Genomic DNA, 23,276 nt, shown 5'->3' with positions numbered 1-23,276 from the left:
CTTCTCTCTCACCCCCCCAAAACAATTATCGAGGAAGGACGGTTCTTTCATACCTCAATTGAAAGAACCACAACGCCACATTACACATCTTATAGTGTGTATTGTCGAGTAGCACTGAATAGCGTTCGATTGCAACTTGACTCTTTCTTTGAAGATGGCGCGAAAGCATGCATTCCGAGTCTAAACCTGAAGAAATGTCGATGTTCGCCGGAATTAAGAGCGTTTGACTAGCTCAGGTAAGGCATTTTACCATCTTTGTATCAGACAGAGCAATCAACGATGCCATGGGTATTTCAAACAGAGGGTTGTGATGAGAGGAACGCTTATATAGAGATCGCAATGGGTTTCAAACTGTGCCATAGAAAAGGGGGCATGCAGAATGGTTAAAACATTGCCACTGGCTTCCATCCGAAATATAGCGTGAACTACAAAGTTGCCTACATAACATGTTGAAAACAACATGATGTGTGCCTAGTTCACCAACAACAAAAATATGGGTTCCCATCGAACTGAAAACGCCAGTGATATTATATTCTTAATGTCTAATTGGAATATTTCTCAATACTTTGGAACAGTACACAGTCGTAATTCCTGCAGTGAACTGATCCCACTGCTCACCTATTGATGAGTGTTGAGAGGGTCAACACGAGCTGCCATGTGAAGGCTTTTATTTGAATCAATATTGGTTCTCAAAAGTCAACTTGGCTACATCTTACAGCACAACGAATCATAAACACGTCGGACTATATTGACTCATCTTTTTATAATTTGTCTTTTTTTTAACGTTTCGGGCATGATAAACTACAATATGCAGATAGCTCGCGCATTTTAATGAATTCAGTGTCCATATGACCACAAATTACGGTTGTGGAAGGATTTGGGTTTAGGATTGAGGAGTGTCATGGTCTGGTGTGTGTGCTCAGAGAGACAGCCAGGTGAGAGGCAGGGTGACAGAGCCTTGCAGCCCTGTCTGATAGCCCTTCTCCAGGCTACCTCAACACCACCAGTTCCAGGACACCTGGCCTGACACTCTGGGTCAGTAGCCCCAGATACCAGCTGACAATAGACTACAGACTGGCCCCAGACGTGTCTGTTCAGCCCCCTTTCACAGTCCTGACATCTTAATTACTGGACACCTGTGAACACCTGGTGTTGGGAATGGGGTATACCTCCTATGTGTGTGTGTGTGTGTGTGTGTGTGTGTGTGTCAATTGCAGCCCTTTGTTAAAACACCCACTCCTAAATCAACCCATAGCCCCTACCTCCTAACCCTGGATAGGTACAGCTGTCAATAAGGTAATGGCTCCTCATTGCTCTCTAATAATGGGTGAAATTGTCACCAAATTGCTTATTATTTTCCTATTCTCTCAGATCTACGCAAGTTTGGGGATTTGGCGAGAAAATGACATGTCAGTAAAGAACACCTTGTCTCGCCATGTGGTGTGTTACCTAATAAGGCCAGAGGAGGTGTTGTGTATAGCCAATGAATGCCAATATACCACGGCTAAGGGCTGTTCTTATGCAAGATGCAGCATTCAGCCAATCAGCATTCTGGGCTCGAACCATCCAGTTTAGAATGTTAAATAAACACCTTCACAGAAATGTGTTGGAAGACAAGCTTCCTGCGTTATGCTGCAAGATACAGCATGAATTCATTTCTGGGGCTTTTTGAAAGCTCCATGGTTTGTTCCAGACAGTATAGGGCATTTCCATGTAAAATGCCCCATGAGCACATCAAATTTGGTGTCAAATGAAACTCATAGTCTATATTTTGAGAAATTAGGGCGCATCTACATTTTTAAACCAATCTCCTTCCAAAAAATTAGGAATAAGCAAAGGCTTTGATTTCTAGTCAAACAGATGGACAAGGGGTTTTAGAAAACATCTAGCAGAAAGTCTTATAAGCTATTAGGAATGAATCAAAACACAATAATGTTGAAGTAAAGGCCCCTGCCAACTAATATCAACATTCATAATTTAGTTTTGCAGAAATTATTAGTCTTCTGTAAGTTTAAGAAATATTGCCTAGTGTCTTGTCATTCTGTTACCAAAAACCCACATATCTTTAAGATATTTTCTAATTTCTCTCCCTGATGAGGACGAAGGAGAATGAAAGGTCACAGAATTAACAAGTAAAGGTATACCTATCAATTAGCTCTAGTGTTTTACTTATATACATTTGGTTTGATTTATTAAGTGATTCAAACATGTCGTTCTGTTAGTAAATCAGTGAAGGACAATGACGACAACTCAGAATGACTGAAACTGAATTGTCTACAATGGGAATTCATAGTAGTCACAAACCACAGTTGGGTCACCTGCTACTGTCTTGTTCAGCTCATAACTGTTTTCTTTCTGTCACGTGGTGGTCAAACCAAGAGTGTGAAAACAGTCTGGACAACCCCTCCCTCTCTTTTTCCCTGTCTCTCTTCTCTCTCTCTCTCTCTCTCTCCAGTTAAATGTCACCTCTCCCAGCGCTTACTGACACTTATCTATGAGCCCCCTCTCTTTCTGTTTACTGTAACCAGCCCCTTCACTCACTGAACCCTGACCGACACCGGACGTTGAAATTTGGTCAGTCCAAATCTAAACCAATCATGGACAGTAAAGAAAAGAGTATAGTTTGGGTAGTAACTGATTACACATGACTACAGACTGACATTTTCCCCTGGTGGCACTGGAGCCACTAGGATTTTCACTCCATGATTTGGTCTCACCCCAAAAACAATTTCTGCGTTATTTATATATATATATATATATAAATATCATCTAAAGTAATTTGGTGCTTTATTAAAAAGTGTAAGGGAATACTAAGATGGTATTTCTTCATATTTTAATGTTGTGATTTGAATGTGCAGCCTAATCCAGTGATTGTCATGCATTTTGGGTTAACAATTAGGCTATTGTTATTTTTGACTGTTAAAATAGGGCTCCTGAATTTCGTTTTTTTTGTTCAATAGAGATGAATTTCCCTGCATCTTTATGTGCACTAATATCATAGGCACATTTTATTCGGGGCTAATTTACCACCTGAGTAAGTGCAAATTCAAAAAACTTTAGAACACAATAAATATAATACCCACTGCTTAGTAGCCGTGTATCAATCTAACATGTCGAATGTGCGGCTCGCCCCAATGTGACCAACTGAAGGTAGTGCATTGAGTTGCATGGGTTGTTTAACTTGGCGTATCAATTTACATTTAAGTCATTTAGCAGACGCTCTTATCCAGAGCGACTTACAAATTGGTGCATGGTTCAGCGTCATTCTGTTACCATGTAATAGCCCCTATATTTGATTTTCATATATATTATTATTTTTTTTAGCTTTGAACTCCCTGGCCCCTGCTGTGTGAGTCACCTCTGGTGCCAGCCTGCGTAAGATAGGCCCACTACAGTAGTTGTTATGAGATTTCATTCAGTCACACAGACTCAGTCACGAGGCTTAGGCTACACAAAACAGGGTTTCTCTCCCTAAAGCCATTCGAGTAGAGTTCTGATGTCTTGCTCCTCTCTTTAATACAAAACTGGAAACGAAACTGCTTGGTGAGTTTGTAGGCTAGATAAAACTGGTCCACACAAGAAGAGACATTGTGCCTCTCTCACACTTCCTCTTTTGGGGATAGGCTAGCTAACTTGCCTTCAAAAAGGTAAGAAGAAAGACCTCTTCATTCACTCCTGTATCGTTTATATTACCACAGTCGATCCCGGACTTTTCATTTGAATCCACAGGGAGACTGACGAGGCCCTCAGGATGTTTGTGAATGTTAATAAGTTGCCATTACCACCGAACACTGGAACTGAGTCAGTCTGTCTCAGGATGAGGTGGTTTTTGCTCTGGAGCCACTGAGAGTCCTGAGACTGACATACATTGTGGGATAAGATCGCATGAAAACTGGGTTACAGGAGGTAGACCTGATCACCACACATCCCCTAGGAGCCCATATATGTGTGACTCACTTTTCTTTAATCTAGAGCTCCCATCAAACAAACACGGAACCTGGCTGTCTCCTTCCTGACCACAGATGTTATGTACTTTTTCTATCCATGCATTGCGTGATATCTGCACAAATCAGGAAGTGGCGAGGATTTCTGACAAATGAAAACTGCAATGTAATATTTCTAGGTTGCATACAGTACTGTTACAGTAGCCCCCCCCCCCCATAGTCACATGAAGGTTTCTGGGTACTTTGTAACTAAGTACAATTTATTATCATGATACAGTGAAGAGTATGTGTTTGCTGTCTCCCCAGTCGTAATATTATCGAGGGAGAAACACTGACAGATAAGTGAATCGCAAGCCAACACAAAACACCACTCCATTTGCTTGAAAATAACTGCTTGATGTGTTTCTCCTGCAGCCATGTGGGCGTTGAGTCTCTATCTTCTACATGTGACGTGAGCTGAGCGGTAGTAGAGTAGATAAGCCTGGTGGTATAACGTGTACTGTAAATTCCCCTCTTCCATGGTTATTAGAGAACCTCCCTCAATGGTGCTTTAGCCAGGAGCCAAAGCTACTTTTACCTTCCTCCCACATCAAGAGCTTTTGTCATGCACCACATCAAGAGGTAGATTTAAGCAATAAGGCCCGGGGGGGTATATGGCCAATATACCACGGTTAAGGGCTGTTCTTAAGCACGACGCAACACGGAGTGCCTTGATACAGCCCTTAGCCGTGGTATATTGGCCATATATCACAAACACCCAAGGTGCCTCAATTCTATTAAAAAATGGTTACCAATGAAAGTAGAGCAGTAAAAATAAATGTTTTGTCATACCTATGGTATACGGTTTGGTATACCACGGCTGTCAGCCAATCACCATTCAGGGCTCGAACCAACCAGTTTATATTCATGCATATACAGTATGCACTATGTGCCATGGCAATGCAGGAGTGCTTTCTAAACAGGCCAGCAGCACATGAGAGAAGAGGATAACAGAATAGATGGAGCTTAGCGAGGCGTGTCATTGAAGATGGAGGAAGGCATTTTGTCAGCAGAAACAGGACAGGCGGGATATCATCTCTCCACGGAGAGATATGTATGTATGTGTGTGTGTTTGAGAGAGTGTGTCTCACTGTGTGAGTTTGTGTGTGTGCGCTTGCCTGTGTGTTTGCATGACTGTGTGTGTGTGCGTGGGCACTGCCGGAGAGACCAGGGGCCATGTGCCAAACCCCGGCTGTGGCCCATTGTGAGACCAGCTGGTGTGTGAAGAGGGCCAGCGGTCAGTTCGGTTCCCAACCAGGCTGGAGCTGAAGATGTCTATCTTTTCTACTGTAGAACATAATACCTGCTGTGTTTGTGATTGGCTATAAGGCAGGAACCTGGCCCTATCTCTGTTTTTCATCTTTCTATCTCCCCCTCTCTCAGATGTGGTTTTATGAATCATCTCAGTTATCTGAGGCACAGAGGAAACATCCACAGCTGTTGTTTGGCTTCCCTTGTCTATCTCAGCTATGCTGTTTCTGTTTTCGCCTACACCTTGACATTACTGTCAAGATCTAGATGGATTGTTTTTATGTGGAGAGGTTCTGGGTGTATCTGTGGGGAGAGGTTCTGGGTGTATCTGTGGGGTGTGGGTGTATCTGTGGGCAGAGGTTCTGGGTGTGTTCTTATGTGTTGACTTAGCTAATGTGTGCTTGATGGAGCGTTGTGTTATTGTGTTATTGTTGTTACAGCATTGTGTTCAGGTTGTTGCTACAGCACTGCGTTCAGGTTGTTGTTACAGCACTGTGTTCAGGTTGTTGCTACAGCACTGCGTTCAGGCAGGCAAATGACGCTAGTGCTCGCCCAGTTCAATTTGTGAGTGTCTGGTTGGAGAGAGAACAGAGGGCCAATTGTGTTCCTCCTGGGGCAAGATTGTCTCTTTCTGATTGGAGACAGATGTGTGACCTCTGACCCCTGTGTCCTTATTAGGGGGGGTTTAGTGGTGCAAGGATCAGTTTAGGCCAGCCAGCTTTCCACAAGGCTTTGTAGTGGTGAATATATAGTCAGTGACTGGATGTCAGTGCAGAGTTCATTCATGGTGTTTTTTGCTAAAAACAAGGTTTGGGAAGCCCGATTATTAAAAAAAAAATTATAATAATAAAAAAAAAAAAATCTTCCATGCCATACTAATTCCACTCAAATCCTGCTTTGGAAATGGAGGGCTAGCTTTAGTAGCCTAGCTTACGCACAATTGAATGGAACAAAGAAGAGACTTCAGAATACTGCCAGTGGGTTACCCAATGGAATTTCAGTTTATCACCTTTATTTCTCCCCATTCAGTAGTTTCCCTTTTTCTTTCTGTGCCCCAAGGACAGTGTCTCTGCAGGCAGGCATTGAGTCAGAGTCCCGATGCAGATAGAGGTTATTATTTCAGTTTAACCTTCCGTGTCATTCACGCTAGCCTCCACTGCACTGGCTCACTGGAGGAGATGGAAAGACCCTTTTGAAGATGTACTTTGTATGGGTGAAGTCCTGAGAGAGAGGCTGGGGCTTGGTGGTTCCCTGCCCTGTGCAAGCTCTTGCTGTGAGGGGGAATCAGCCCTCTGACTCTTCATACCTCCTAATCTCATAATCTGGCAAACTGAACCTAGTCTGCATGTTTGACCCCACATCTACTCTTAACTTAGACCTGTATCTCTCTTTTTTCATCTCTGTCTCTGTTTCTGTCTGTCTTAGCTTAATGCTCAGCTGTGATGGCTCCAGTCTCTGTCTTAGTTTAATGCTCAGCTGTGATGGCTCAGTCTACCACTGCTGTTCGAAAACATCAAGGCTCTCCATTTAGTCTAAAAAAAGACTCCAGGGGCCAATTCCACTACAAATTGGAGAACCGTCAACAATTAGCGAGTGCTGGTGTGAGAGCTACAGTGAGCATTCTGCTCCTGCATGCCACAGCCTGTGTTTACGTTTAACTGCTATTATAATGACTGCTACTGTTCTTGTTCATTTGGTCATCCATTATATTCCCCCCGTTGGGCTAACTAATGGATAGGGTGGTAAGAAATGGCTGCTCCTGCGAAAGAACGTGGCACAGTGGTGAATGGAGAAGAACGCATTCCAATATGTTCTGTGGACAAAATGTTTTTCCTGAGTGAGCACACCAATTTTACGTTTTGCTCAGAAATATCCTAAAAACGATGCACGTCACGTTACATCAGGCTTCACTTCACAAACAGGGCCCACTGCGGATGGTTGTTTTTCACACCGTATAAAAAGCTTAGTCTGTCTACTGTTTTTACTGAGGTACGTGGGAGAGGTACAGCACAGTTCCCCAACCCCTCCTCTGGCCCTGCCCATAGAGAATGTAAACAGACATGACCTAACCTAACCAACTCAGGGCCACAATGCTGTCAACTACAGTCAACCTCAACAGGATCAAAGTTTGAATACGAGGATGGATGGAAGGACGGATTGGATTATTATTCAAAATTTTCCCTATTGTTTGGTAAAGCAGGAATCAGCACCAAGTTCTGACACGGGCAGGATACGTCCGAGAGAGAGGAAGGCTTTCATGTCTCAAAACTAAAAGACAGTCCAGTTCCGTTTAGAACTTCAAAGCGGAGAAAGAATGGCAGGAAGGAAGCATTTTCAACAAGGGGGATGTGTCCATCCTGGTCTTTGTAGTGTTTCTTATATCTCTCTGTCCGCGACCCTGCAGAAAATCAAATGACCATAATACAAAAATCCCTATCAAAATCTCTGTTTTAAGCTAGAGATATCTTTCGGTTTTTTTTTTTGCATGGGATGCATCTCAATCCACCGCATCCACTAATGTCGGCCTTCCGCATCTGTTTTGCCATGTATGAATGTTATTCAATGCATGTCCATGGGCTAATAGCGTTAAGGCCAAATTCAATGTTTCAACAAATATATATATTTGGGCTACTTACAGGGATTCTAAATCAGATAGATAGCTAAATGTTTCTTAGTATGACCTTTAAAACAATTCCATATGTTAACTTAGTAGAAACCCAGCCCGGGCCCTTAGACCGTAAGCTATTATAGTGCTTACACTTACGGATGTGTTGTATGACATGGGGCTGTTCTACTGTTGTTGATCATCCACTTCATTGTGTGAAAATGTGCTATACTAATAAAGTTAATAAACTAATAAATCTCTTTTAGGCCTCATCCTGAGCACTTCCAGGTCGGCCTCTAGGGGTCGCTGACGGGACCGGACCTCAGCTGCACCCCACCATGACTCCCAGGTCCTCCACCATGACCCCAACCATGAAGCAGTGGAGGCAGCTGGTTCTGGTGGCGATGCTGGCCTGGCTCCTCATCTTCCTGGCCCTGCTCTCCCACTTCCTGGACCCCCGGGACGTGGAGCTCCGCTCGCCCTCCTCGCTCACCCACACTGAGACCCGTCGTCTGGCTTCCATCCAGGGCAGTCCATCGGGCATCAGGGCTTCTCCTCTCGAGGTGTCCGTCTCTTCCCCCGCCAACCAGGGCCACAGCCGACAGGGAAAACAGGAGGCCCTGGAGCTGAGCCAGAATGGTGAGGTGGTCTGGAATGAGGTGAGCGACCAGGAGGGGGCGGATCAGGAAAGGGAAGAGAAGATTAGGAGGGAGAGACTGAGAAGAAGGAGGAGGAGGAAGAAGAGAGGGGGCAGAGACGAATACTACTTATCCCAGTCCAAGGCAGTGGTCCAGTGGCTGCGGAGGGGCATTGCCTCAGCGGGGATGCTTGCTCCACACCTGCAGAAGTCCATGAGGGACTACCTGCATCTCAACAGGCACCACGTGGCCTACAGCGGGCAGCGCCGGGGTAGGCAGAGCAGGAGGGAGGTAATCTGTGAACTGAAGGAGCAGGCCAGGTTGAGGACACTGGACGGGACAGAGCAACCCTTCTCTGGGCTGGGCTGGGACAGGCTAGTGCCCCCACGACCTCTGGAGCAGCTTTGGGACCAGGGGTCAAAGTTCAAGTCGTGTGCGGTGGTCACCTCGGCCGGGGCTATCCTCAACTCTTCCCTAGGGAGAGAAATTGGTGAGTGCTGTAGGACACATTTTTCTGAACATCGGCAGGATTTATAACGTAACTGTTAGCTCCAATGTAAATAAAGACACATCTGCCAAGTTCTGGTATAAATCCAGATGGAAGTAAAGCTCAAACTAGATTTATTACACCCAGCAGGATGTTGCAGCAGCATAACACAACATACAAGTCACACAATCACAAATGTATACCTTCCAACTGGGCAGAGGCATCTCCTTGTATGTCTAAGATAAACAGATTATCTGTTGCTGGGCAGGAACTAAGTCTGTTCTTGGTAGTGTCGTGGCCCGACCTGAACCCAGAACTTTCGTGGGCGGGGAGGTGTGTGTGTGTGAAGGCTTCAGTTGGAGTGTTGTTGGATTGGGCCCCTCTGGCCCCCCCTCCCAGAGGTCTCTTCTCTCTTCAACTGTTGTCCTTGCCTCAACCTCGATGTTGACTTCCACATCTCTCCTGACCCTAGTTCCACAGAGACTAGGCTAGCTTATCAGGAACTGAGGCTCGACTGTTGCCCTTTAACTACTTCTCTAAAAAATATTTACATGAAATGAAGAACATGTCTGGACAGACAGACAATGCTATATTAAACTCCAGCTCCAACATCCTACCTAATAACAAGTTAGTACTACTAATCAGACTGATTTGTATAAATTATTACAGCTAATTGGCTGATTATCAGACAAGTCTTCATCACTGCATAAGTGTATTGCTTTGGTAGGTTTGATTTACCCTTAGAATTGAACTGGCCTCTACCCTTACAGTACAGTGCAGTGCGTAAGAGCTCTGAAGCTGGGAAGTTCCTCACGCCTATAGGAATGTTTAGACCACTCTACTTTGTATTCATTCAGTAGCCTTTTGTGTTGATGGCATCAGACTGGCGTGTCAGTCCCCATGGATCTGTTCATTTGATGTGATGAGTAGCCTGAGTGTCCTTGAAATGAGGAGGAAGAGCCGTGACAGTAATGCAGGCACCTTTTTATAAATGACACTTCAGCCCATAAAATCAGACCTCCAAAGAAAAGGGTTTGCTGCTCTCTAGTGTTGGAGTTTGGTTAGTGACTCATAAGCGTCATGATAAGCATAATATTATAGTTTACCAGAGCCTAGACTACATATACACTGGAGAGAGAAAAAACAAGCAACAATTTCAAAGATTTTACACAGTTACAGTTCACATAAGGAAATCGGTCAATTGAAATGAATTCATTAGGCCCTAATCTATGGATTTCACATGACTGGGAGTACAGATATGCATCTGTTGGTCACAGATGCCTTTAAAAAAAAAAGGTAGGGGCGTGGATCAGGAAACCAGTTAGTATCTGGTGTGACCACCATTTGCCTTTTGCAGCGCGACACATCTCCTTCTCATAGTGTTGATCGGGGCTGTTGACTGGCCTGTGGAATGTTGTCCCACACGTCTTCAATGGATGTGCGAAGATGCTGGATATTGGCTGGAACACACTGTTGTACACGTTGGTCCAGAGCATCCCAAACATGCTCAATGAGTCACATGTCTGAGTATGCAGGCCATGGAAGAACTGGGATGTTTTCAGCTTCCAGGAATTGTGTACAGATCCTTGCAACATGGGACCATGCATTATCATGCTGAAACATGAGGTGATGGCGGAGGATGAGTGGCACGACAACGGGCCTCAGGATCTCATCACGGTATTTCTGTGCGTTCAAATTGCCATTGATAAAATGCAATTGTGTTCGTTGTCCATACCATATCCCTACCTCCACCATGGGGCACTCTGTTCACAACGTTGACATCAGCAAACTGCTCGCCCACACGACACCAAACACGCTGTCTGCCGGTACAGTTGCTAAGAGTGTGCATAGCTGTCATCAAGGGAAAGGGTGGCTATTTTGGTTACTACATGATTCCATATGTTATTTCATAGTTTTGATGTGTTCACTATTATTCTACAATGTAGAAAATAGTCAAATTAAAGGAAAACCCTTGAATGAGTAGGTATGTCCAAACCTTTGACTAGTACTGTTTATATATCATTTATAAAAAATTAAGAGTACAAACTATTGAATGAGACAATATACAAACGTTTTTGAGAAGATAATTATAAAAATACAGTTGTATTTCTTTTCATTTTTATAAGACATGAAAATTCAATGAAATTGAAGGTTATTTGTTTATGTAAAACTCTAAATGTACACATTTTAAGGTTGTGTCATTATATTTGGTTGTGAAATTCTTGGGGGGAAAAAATGGAGTCCCCAGAAATTCTGGCTGAAAAAATGTGGTCCCCACTGAAAAAGTTTAAATACCACTGCGCTCGAGGGAGACATTCACCAACTACATTACTTATGTAGATAAACCATGCCATTTTTAATGGTACTGTTGGGGTGATGCATGAAGCTAATGTCCATACCCTGTACTCAGATTCCCATGAGGCTGTGCTTCGCTTCAACGCTGCTCCTACAGAGGGCTATGAGAATGACGTGGGCAACAAGACCACCATCCGCATCATTAACTCTCAGGTAGGTCCCCCGCTTCTCCTCCTGTGACTTTCTTTTGGTACTCAGGACCCCCTATTGATTGACAGTGGCGTCACTGACGCTCTGCCTTTTTGAATATGATTTGAGTTGATCTAGAGCTGAGTGAAACCGCTAGACGGATCACTAAGACAGGCTATCCCAGCACTACCGCCCTTATCTAGTCAATCATTCATGATACACCTATCATTGGGAGAAGACAAGTTGGCGTATGGGATCTGTACATGTGGACTGTAGGTGAGATGTACTCTTATTGCTTGCTGCATATTTGTGTGTCCAATACTCCAGTTCCAGGTAAGATTACATTTAGCCTGGGGGGGCTGGAGAGCTATCAGTACAGCGATCAGTAATTTGTCTCCCTGCAGATCCTGGCCCGGCCCAGACATCGCTTCAACACCAGCTCTTTGTATAAGGGTATGACGCTGGTGGCCTGGGATCCTGCACCCTACTCTGTGGACCTGCTCAGGGTAGGTCTCTCTGCTCTCTCACTGTCAGTCACGTGCTGTAGTGTGTTGTGTCATTAATGACTTCTTAATAAGCAAAGCACTTAACACCCTACAGTTGTTCCAGGAGCGCTGCTTCCAGCAATGGTGTGTCTTGTGAGGGAGCGGAATTTCCATTCTAAATGGACAATAAAGTGCCTCATATTTTATACAAACCATCTTAGAGTTTTCACTGAATAATTCAGAAAGTGTCTGTGCGTTTTAGATTCAGGTATCTGGTGTGTGGCTTACACAGGCCCCTTCCTGAGATCCTGTTAGCGGTAGCGGTCGTGTTAACATTTTAGCAGAGGCTTTTCTCCGGTGCAACTAACAGTCAGTTAACCAACTGTGTGAACACGCTCAATGGTGACAGTGCTGCCTTCTGATTTTAATGTGGTTCACTGTTGAATCTTCAGATGCCAGGAAACATGATGACCAACTGGGTGGTTAATGAGGAAAAGCTGAACGATACGGACAGATCTTCTGAAGTTTTCCACTGACTTTAGACTTACTCAGTCCTGGTGAGGTGGAGAAATGGTTGTCTAGCCTCTTACATCTAGACGTTGCGCTAGCGGAACACCTGCTCCAATATCCAATGATGGGCGTGGCGCGAAATACAAACTCCTCTAAAATCCGAAAACTTCCATTTTTCAAACATATGACTATTTTACAGCATTTTAAAGACAAGACTCTCGTTAATCTAACCACACTGTCCGATTTCAAAAAGGCTTTACAGCGAAAGCAAAACATTAGATTATGAGTACCCAGCCAGAAATAATCAGACACCCATTTTTCAAGCTAGCATATAATGTCACAAAAAACAAAACCACAGCTAAATGCAGCACTAACCTTTGATGATCTTCATCAGATGACAACCCTAGGACATTATGTTATACAATGCATGCATGTTTTGTTCAATCAAGTTCATATTTATATCAAAAACCAGCTTTTTTTACATTAGCATGTGACGTTCAGAACTAGCATACCCCCCGCAAACTTCCGGTGAATTTACTAAATTACTCACGATAAACGTTCACAAAAAACATAATTATTTTAAGAATTATAGATACAGAACTCCTCTATGCACTCTGTCCGATTTTAAAAATAGCTTTTCGGTGAAAGCACATTTTGAAATATTCTCAGTAGATAGCCCGGCATCACAGGGCTAGCTATTTAGACACCCAGCAAGTTTAGCCTTCACCATACTCCGATTTACTATTAGAAAAGTTTGATTACCTTTGGTGTTCTTCATCAGAATGCACTCCCAGGACTTCTACTTCAATAACAAATGTTGGTTTGGTCCAAAATAATCCATAGTTATATCCAAACAGCGGCGTTTTGTTCGTGCGTTCAAGACACTATCCGAATGGTAAAGAAGGGTTACGAGCATGATGCATTTCGTGACAAAAAATTCTAAATATTCCATTACCGTACTTCGAAGCATGTCAACCGCTGTTTAAATTTTCTCGTAAAAAAGCGATAATATTCCGACCGGGAGTCGTTGAATCCGTTCAAAGACGATAGAATAAAAACATGGTGTCGTCTCGTGCACGAGCATGAATCCCTTTGTCCGCTGATAGACCACTTGCCAAACGCGCAAATGTGTTTCAGCCTGGGGCTGCCTCGATATCGTTCAGCTTTTTCCCGGGCTCTGGGAGCCGTAGGAAGTGTCACGTTACAGCAAAGATCCTCAGTCTTCAATAAACAGAGACAAGAAGAACAAGCTCTTGTCAGAGAGAGCACTTCCTGTACAGAATCTTCTCAGGTTTTTGCCTGCCAAATGAGTTCTGTTATACTCACAGACACCATTCAAACAGTTTTAGAAACTTTGGAGTGTTTTCTACCCAAAGCTAATAATTCTATGCACATTCTAGTTTCTGGGCAGGAGTAATAATCAGATTAAATCGGGTATGTTTTTTTATCCGGACGTGAAAATACTGCCCCCTATCCATAACAGGCTAGTTTATTAGTGTTCATCAACAGGCTCTAACCTCTGGAGATGCTCCATTCTGTTTTAAAGTAGTTTGACTAATTGCTGTTACATTTTCAACAATGTGTGAAAGGGAATTCTTCTATGTTCTTTGTTAAGACACTGGTAGGGTTCCAATCTTCCATTCTCAGAGTATGCGCGATGTCATTTGTTTGTCTTGTCAGTTGAAAGAGATGGTAACTAGCCTAAGAATGGTCCTAAAATCAATCACAATAAAACAAACACTAATTCAAATTTTCTTATGAAAACACAAATTTAGGCCTTGTCAGTTTGTTAGAATTTCCTCCTCTGTCACACAGTTCAGTAGGCAAACTTTGTTGAACGTTGCAAGTAGAAATGTCATTAATAGAGCGGACGCAATTCCTTATTTTACATGTCAGAGAGGCATGTTTGTTCGACAGAAATATTTCTATCTGAATGTTCCATTGCTGAACGTACCCTTGTATATATTGCCTTCGGAAAGTATTCAGACCCCTTGACTTTTTCAACATTTTGTTACATTACAGCCTTATTCTAAAATTGATTTAAATTGTTTTTTCCCCTGATCTATCTACACACAATACCCCATCATGAAAAAGCAAAAAGAGGTTTTTAGACATTTTTGCAAATGTATTACTAATAAAAAACTATCACATTTACATAAGTATTCAGACCCTTTACTCAGTACTTTACTGAAGATCCTATGTCAGCGATTACAGCATCGAGTCTTCTTGGGTATGGAACTACAAGCTTGGCACACCTGTATTTGGGGAGTTTCTGCCATTCTTCTCTGCAGATCCTCTCAGGCTCTGTCAGGTTGGATGGGGAGCGTTGCTGCACAGCTATTTTCAGGTCTCTTCAGAGATAATCGATCGGGTTCAAGTCCGGGCTCTGGCTGGGCCACTCAAGGACATTCAGAGACCTGTCCCAAAGCCACTCCTGCGTTGTCTTGGCTGTGTGCTTAGGGTCGTTGTCCTGTTGAAGTTGAACATTCGCCCCAGTCTGAGGTCCTGAGCGCTCTGGAGCAGGTTTTCATTAAGGATCTCTGTACTTTGCTCTGCTCATTTGTCTCGATCCTGACTAGTCTCCCAGTCCCTGCCCCTGAAAAACATCCCCTCAGCATGATGCTGCCACCACCATGCTTCACTGTAGGGATAGTGCCAGGTTTTCTCCAGACATGAGGCTTGGCATTCAGGTTAAAGAGTTCAATCTTGGTTTCATCAGACCAGAGAATCTTGTTTCTCATGGTCTGATAGTCTGTAGGGGCCTTTTGGCCAGCTCTAGGAAGCTTTGGTCGTTCCAAACTTCTTACATTTAAGAATGATGTAGGCCGCTATGTTCTTGGGGACCTTCAATGCTGCAGAAATGTTTTGGTACCTTTCCCCAGATCTATGCCTCGACCCAATCCTGTCTCGGAGCTCTAAGGACAATTACTTTGACCTCATGGCTTGGTTTTTGCTCTGACATGCACTGTCAACTGTGGAACTTATATAGACAGGTGTGTGCCTTTCCAAATCATGTTCAATCAATTTAATTTACCGTAGGTGGACTCAAATCAAGTTTTAGAAGCATCTCAAGGATGATCAATGGAAACAGGATGCACCTGAGCTCAATGTCTAGTCTCATAGCAAAGGGTCTGCATACTTATGTAAATAAGGTATTTCTGTTTTTAAGCTTTAATACATTTGCTAGAATTTCAAAAAAAGTTTTCACCTTGTCATTATGGGATATTGTGTGTAGATTGCTGAGAAATGTTTTATTTAATCCATTTCAGAATAAGACTGTAACGTAGCAAAATGTGGAAAAAGTCAAGAGGTCTTTCCGAAGGCACCGTATATGGAGAACAATGTAATAGCGTGTTTTACATTACCTCTGCTGTCTGCCACACACAATGGCATGGCATTAGTTAAAGTACAGATTGGACACACACACGCATAAGGCCAATGATCAAGGGCTGTTATTCTAACGGCATCCACTTTGAAAGTGAAAGCCATTGTTTGTATGTTTTTGTTTGTGTGCACGTGCGTGTGTGTTTGTGCGCTCGCAGCAGTGCATGTGTGTTTTTTTGTATCGCCTACTGTACTACACGCACCCAATTTGTATGGATGGTTGAACACATTCATTGAGACTTTACCAAGAAATTTGCTCCAGACCTAGAATACATTTCACTGTTCTGTATCTAATTCTTAAAAGGCATAATTTACTCCATTTTGCCCCGTGTTATCCTGACTGAAGAACCAAAGAGTTACCAGCACGGTATCTGTCACCTAGCAGCTTAACGTTACTGGGTGTCAGATCAAAGGCTGATATTTTCACTCTACGGTCAAAGCATCCCCACGTTTATTGAGCAGATTACCTCTGTCAAATTCTGGCACCATATTGCCTATTTTAGTGCCCTTGTACTGTAGGGAATAGGGTGCCATGTGGGATGCATAATAAGATTAACTTCCAGAATAGAGAGTTAATTAAAGCATTTCTGCTGTAGTCATTCATCAATACCTGCTATGGGAATGAGTATTGGTGTAACAAACCTTGACTTTAAAATGTTGAGCTGTGACGGTCTCTCGTCATCATTTCAAGGGAAATATCCATGCCCGACTTTGTTCACTGAATCATGGATTTAACGGACTCTTGTGTAAGCTGTGGCATATGAAAGGAACATGTATTCATGCAACATTTTAGCTCGGGGCGTGGGGATTCCTGTGGTGATGTGAGTCAGTCAGTATGGTGGTGATGGATTCAAGCAAATCTGCATCACAGTATTGGCGCAATATCGGTAGCGTTTTAACATGCGTTCTTTCCCGTAGTCAAATAAAATCATAGTAATAATACTAATTTTAGGTGCTCTAGAAATACAGTAGCAGGCTGACCCTGCTGAGCTACAGGAGTAGGTTTGATTTAACAAAGACACTGTCAACACTGCGGTGTCAACACTGCGGTGTCAACACTGCGGTGGCAGCAGTGAGTCTGACCCTCGGGAGATGCTGTCGTGATTGTAGAGAGTAGCAGCGTTCTATTTCAGATACCGTAAAGAGATGCTTGGTGCTGACTGCAGTCTCCTCTCCTCTTCAGTGGTACGGGAACCCAGACTATGACCTGTTCACCCCGTACGAAGAACGCCGGCGGCTCCACCCCACACAACCGTTCTACGTCCTCCACCCCAAGTTCATCTGGCAGCTGTGGGACGTGATCCAGGGGAACACCCAGGAGAACATCCAGCCCAACCCCCCATCCTCTGGGTTCATAGGTGGGCATGCGCCTCTGATCATCCACCTGGGCACCCACCCAATCCGTTTATCTGTTTGACCGCTGTGTCTGAAATGGTACCCTGTTCCCTATGACGGGAACACCCTTCAGCCAACGTGCATCGAATTCACAAAACTTTATTAACTGTTGAGATGCAGCACATACCGCAGGCCTAGTTCAGAACACATATGGTGGTATCCTTGGTTCAATGAAACAAGCTTGCTTTAAGTAAATGGCAGCCAGAAGGATGCATGTTTTTTTTGCTTTAGTGAGATCTGCGATTTGCTCAAAGGTAAAACTATAAGAGCTTAATTGTTATTACGTGTGTGTGTTCAACCCCAACATCTATTTACAAGGTTACAGTCGAGGGCACAGGTGCTCGTTAACGATTGGCGTTCCATCAAGTAGATTGTCGATTTTTCTAACGTCATTAAGCAAATACTAATTTTCAAGGTAGCCTGGTGGGTAGGAGCATTGGGCCAGTAGCCGAAAGGTTGCTGGAGCAAATTCCCGAGCTGACAAGGTAAAAATCTGTCATTCTGCCCCTGAGCAAGGCAGTTACCCCGCTGTTCCCCGGGCTCCGACGACGTGGATGTTGATTTAAGGCAGCCTCCAGCACCTCTCTGATTCAGAGGGGTTGGGTTAATTGCGGAAGACGCATTTCAGTTGAATGCATTCAGTTGTACAACTGACTAGGTATCCCACTTTCCCATATTGTGTCCCGTATTGCTGTTTTGGAGCTCTGGGAAGAGCAGAGCGGTGAGACATGAGAAATTATGTGAATACTAGGGGTAAGATTATGGCAAGGCAAAAAAATGGGCTATTGTCAAAGCGAAGCAACCTGTTTTCACTTTGAATCACTTTTTCAAAGCGAGTTCACAGTTACATCATATGTTTATACTTAGGTATCTATACCATTCTAAACCTGCATAAAATATGTCCACCCACACACACGGACCGAAAGTACAGAGGAGAGTCCAGAAAGAACAGCGGAATGGTGATTCATTCCTGTGTGTTTTTTTTCCCCCTCTTGTTTTGTTCTCAATTTACATGCGGATGAGGGGGGGAGGTGTGTGTGTGTGTGTGTGTGTGTGTGTGTGTGTGTGTGTTACAACATAGGCCACCATGGCAATTCCTGGAATCCCAGCAGGAGGGCTTGAGGGGGTCGTGTCACCCTGAGCACGTTATTGTGCTACCACACACACACACACACGCTGCCAGCAGCAGTACTCAGTGAGGCAGACCATAAATCACAGAAGGATTTTATTTGGGTTGCAGTCCATTTATTTAACTGTTTTTGGGTTACAGTTTATTAGGCAGTGAGAGGCGGTGCTGTTCAGTTTGTCATGTGGATAAAGACAAGCAAGCAAGTATGATGGCTACAACCGGCCACTGTGTGGCAGCCCAGTGGGGCGCGAGGCTGACGACTGCCTGCTGGGATCTGGTAGGTGCCTATGTACATCATTTAGACTTGTAGACTGAGGCACATGTCAACATGCAAAGCCAGATACTGCATGACTCAACACTACAGGCACAGAAAGACGGTCACTTTTAACAGGTTGTGGCTTTCATACAACGCCGGGCTGTCATCCCAACATGCAAATATTGGTTGGATCAGCGTCGTTTCCACATCGTCATAACTAAACATTTCAAACTGACAATTGAACATTGATATGTCTTTTGCCCAATGGGATGATGGCTTCAAGTGTTGCAAACATGCACACTTTTTGTTACAATTCTCCAGCTGTTTCTGGTTTATTACCCAACCCACCCTGCAGTGAAATGGAAAGTCCCTTCACATTGTCATACATTTTTAATAACGGTTCAGTGTAATAATAGCCAGTTTTACATAGTTCACCCAGGTGCATCATCTAGAAAATGTTCTTACGCACAGATATGATCTTAAATAGTTAATCCACAGCTATATAGTGATTTTAATAACCATGAAGTAGGCGCGATAATTTTTATTTAGCAACTTAGTGCGATCTAGAAATGAACATGGTTATGTGTGATTTACTCCTTTAGTTATGTGTATAAACATTGATTATCCTTCGTATTGTTTCAAGAACGGATGATATGAAGTGTAATATAAAAACCGAGTAAAGAAATGAGGCCCAAGGTGATTTGATCTCACAGATGCGGCACAAAGCATTCCGCTTCACCAACATCATTCACATAGGCTTCATAGATGCTTCAGAACAAATGAAGATGAACCGTCTATTATTGCACTTCATTGGAAATGGCCACAGTTACGAGCGCATACTGTAACAGTTGTGACAACAGCCTTTTTGGTACTGTGACAGTAATGACGACCGTGTAAAGCCGCTGCAGTCTTAACACAACTCTGGGGTCTATCGACCGTAACACGTGTGACAATATGAAAACAGAAGTTGAGGAAAAATACCAGATTTTATTTTGACGTAAACAGCGCCACACTGTTGCGTTCTCACGGCAAGACTTGACAGGAAGATATCTACACCTTTACTGAGTAACAATGTAACAGTTGACCATCTAGATGGGTTGGGGCGGTTGACACACCTATAACATGGATCATCAACTAGATTCAGCCGCGGGCCGACGTATTTTTTTCGAGCGGATGGGCGGGGGGCCAGAACATAATTACTGCCAATTGTGACAGCAAGAAGTCAAAACGGATAACATTATCTAAAGCATAATCATTTCAAAACTTAAAATCAATTGGAGCTGATTTCATGGTGTTTTTAGTCTTATGTCCAACAATGAAAATTCCAATTTATTATTATGTATTTTGCTATGAACTTGCTGGGCCAAATAAATCCACACGCAGGCTGCCAGTTGGGACACCCTGTTCTATAAGATAATAGATCACAGTTTTAGTTTCTGGGGTGATGACGTGGAATAGATCACTTTGTTAGAAGATATTGATGGTTCTCTGTCTGGGTAACGTTGTGGATTAGGTCACTGACTGTATAGAAGAGTTCTGTGTTGACACAATGCCTCATGATGGATCATTTTATGGGTAGTCTAAGGCGTTCTCGTGATGACAAATCACTCTGGAGAGTTGTTGCGTGACGCCACATGAGAGATCACTGTGTAGACAGTTTTTTTGGGGGCGACACCACATGACAAACGCCAGGGATAACACCGTATCCTCTGTAGAGTTCTCGGTGGTGACGCTATCATATAACGCAGTGGATCACTGGATAGCGTTTGTCACGTGGGGGAAAGGGGGGGTGGGTTGAGAGGGGCTTTGGGGGGTAGTGAGGGGGGTACGCGGCTGTCCACAGGAGGTGATCTCTTGGTTGGGGTCTGGGCTGGTCTCTTCGGAGACGGGGGTGGTGACTTCACGGTTGTTAGTGCTACACTCCACCGTGTGGGGATGGTGGTTGGCGCCGGTGGAGAGCTTGGGCGTGACGGCTACGTTGTTACTGTGGCCCCGGCGGTTGAGCTGGATGACGGTGGTCTTGGAAGGCATAGAGGAGACGCCGTTCTCAGAACTGGGCCGTTTGCAGTGGAACAGGATCAGGAAACACCTGTAGAACTGCAAGGGAGGGACAAAGAGAGCGTATGTGAGAAGGAGTGTTTGATAGGGAGGAGTATGTACGTGAGATGTGTGTGTGTGTGTGTGTGTGTGTGTGTGTGTGTGTCAGAGTGAGTCACTCCCCGTTTTTCAACACAGAGTGTAAACCCATTTCTTCAGACATTACATTTCCTAACATAAAAAAAGAGACGCAAACTAAAGGTCGGATTCCAGAGAATTTCCGTGGTAAATTATTTTTAGTCTATCTGGGGAAACTGGCCCTAAAATGTTTTGACCCATAGATTGCAGTATAAGCTGTAATGAATTAATATATGCCCTGTTTTAATTCCAGGCATCGTCCTGATGATGTCGCTGTGCGAGGAGGTCCATGTCTATGAGTACATCCCCTCTCTGCGTCAGACAGACCTGTGCCACTACCACGAGCACCACTACGACGCTGCCTGCACCCTTGGGGCATACCATCCCCTGCTCTTTGAGAAGCTACTGGTCCAGAGGATGAACAGCGCCTCCCAACACGACCTCAAAACCAAGGGCAAGGTCACGCTCTCGGGGTTCAGCGCGGTCAACTGTGGGCCCTGACCTTTGACCTCCTATGGCCATCAAGAGACGGAGCGTGCCGATACTAATCAAGCGACTGAAGAAGCTAAGTTGAGTCAGCACTGTCGTCTGTGGGCCATGATCTGGCGTTTTAACCTTTGACCTGGACTGCTCTCTCGCAAATCGGGATGAAAGTGAAGAGGAGGAGAGTGGTGCCCAATACTAATCAATCTTAGGCTGTAGAGGCTAAGCTAGCGTGCTCGAGAACTGGATAGTGTCAACAACTGAAGCTGCTCTGGCCATCCGGTTCGGAGACCAGAGACTGTCAGGGTGTTGAACTGATAGTTGATTCACAAGCCGTTTTTAAACATTAAAAGAAGTGAAATAGTTTAAAGGCCGAACTCTGAAGTGACGCCTGCAGAGAAATGTATTTTGTTTTCACTGAGCCTGGGAAAAGAAAAACCAGCCTGTTCCTGCTGGTTAGGATAGCAATAGTCGTCATTGTTGTAAGGGGGGGTTAGGGCTTGTGGATATCATGTTGTATTGTGTAATGAAGTCCTTCAGGGATGTATTCCTACTGGAGAGATGGGTCATCTTTTTAAGGTATCGTTCTTGTGACACACTGTTGTACATGGGAGAGGTCTGGGTATGAATGTGGAAAAGTGATCTATAGATTAAAATATTGAACATCGGTCAAAGGCATGTATTGCTGATTCAACTAACGAGGTGCATTTTCATGTACGGGTCATGTTTAGAGCATTGAAATAGAGAATTGAAAATGTGCAGTGTAAAGGGTTTACTTGAGAGGGTAGGTTTGAAGTTATGCAGTTCAAAAAGCATGTGTTCCTTTTGGTTTAAAATATCGCAGACCTTATTTGATAAATTCAGGGATAGTAGTGTATGTAGGTCTATGAGGAAAAACGACCACTTTTTCTTTTCACTTTTTTTGTTGTTGTATGGACCAGTCTTAACCTAACCACTGATCTCTCGTGTATGTGAGTAAGGAAATCAAACTTTCTTATCCGTGTTCTCATATCCTCGACGTACGTACGCTATTTAAAATTACTGTACCGCGATACCAGATGGTAAAACTGACCAGTTACTTTTCCTGGCCTTGACATGATTCTACAGCCACACTGTGTAAATAGAATGTAAATGTGGTTTGTTTGCCTATAGAAGTCTGGTCAAGTGTAATGCAATGAATGCAGCTAGGAATAGTTTGAGGCACATTTATTTAAAAATGATGTTTAACCTTTAACTAGGCAAGTCAAGAACAAATTCTTATTTACAATGACGGCCTACCCCGGCCAAACCTGGTGTGCGCCGCCCAATGGGACTCCCAATCACAGCCGGATGTGATACAGCCTGGATTTGAACCAGGGACTGTAGTGACGCCTCATGCACTGAGATGCAGGGCCTTAGACCGCTGCGCTCCTGGTCTAAGGCTTTTGGTAATGGTGATATAGACTTGATACTGTGCAAAATGTTCCCTGTGTGAAGTTAACTGTTAGTTAGCACTATGTCGTCTAAGAGTTAACCACTACAAAAGCAAAGCAGAAGCCTCAGCTTGGAAATATAAATGGACAAAATGTCCTTAACGATGATTCACTTGTTTGTGTACATTGTGAATGGAATGCACAAAAACACAGCAATAGAAATGTCAAGTGTTGGCTGATCTACTGCTGAGGGTAAACACTAATATTGACACCTTTTGGGATCTTTAAACAAAAATCCTGTTTTTACAGAATTTTCTATAGCCAGAATCAGTTTGAACTGAACATAATTTGTTAGTTTGTCTAAAATTTGTATTTCTTTTCCATTGTTTTATACTTAAACTGTTGTGAATAAAGATATCGTACTTGCCTTGTGAGTTCACCCTTGTCTTGCGAGCTGTTTAACTACATATCCCACAATTCAAGAGGCAAGGGGTGTATCTCAATTGCTTAAAAACATTACCTGCTCGTCTCCTCCCTTTGATTGAAACATACTTGACCAGTGGACGAAATAATGGTGGAAGCTCCTCATTGGCTTTCAT

General features: G+C 43.7%; 2 protein-coding genes across 2 annotated transcripts in view; one reads left to right on the top strand and one right to left on the bottom strand.

Annotated features, from left to right (window-relative positions):
• LOC115196055 (beta-galactoside alpha-2,6-sialyltransferase 2) lies at positions 1–23,116 on the top strand. The gene is made up of 6 exons (XM_029756552.1): positions 1–236; positions 8,106–8,967; positions 11,375–11,472; positions 11,853–11,954; positions 17,011–17,185; positions 21,036–23,116. Exons 2-6 carry the CDS (start codon positions 8,178–8,180, stop codon positions 21,281–21,283), a joined length of 1,413 nt encoding a protein of 470 aa, XP_029612412.1. The 5' UTR covers positions 1–236; positions 8,106–8,177; the 3' UTR covers positions 21,284–23,116.
• Positions 20,338–23,276, bottom strand: part of LOC115196056 (pinopsin) — a 23,828-nt gene continuing 20,889 nt past the window's right edge. The window contains exon 4 of the mRNA XM_029756553.1: positions 20,338–20,704. Within this exon, the coding sequence (XP_029612413.1) occupies positions 20,360–20,704 (345 nt within the window). The 3' untranslated portion in view covers positions 20,338–20,359. The remainder of the gene's footprint in view (positions 20,705–23,276) is intronic.

Source organism: Salmo trutta, chromosome 6 (assembly GCF_901001165.1).
Source record: "Salmo trutta chromosome 6, fSalTru1.1, whole genome shotgun sequence".
Taxonomy (NCBI): domain Eukaryota; kingdom Metazoa; phylum Chordata; class Actinopteri; order Salmoniformes; family Salmonidae; genus Salmo; species Salmo trutta.
The sequence above is the reverse complement of the archived record's forward strand: the minus strand, read 5'-3'. Positions and strand labels throughout refer to the sequence as shown.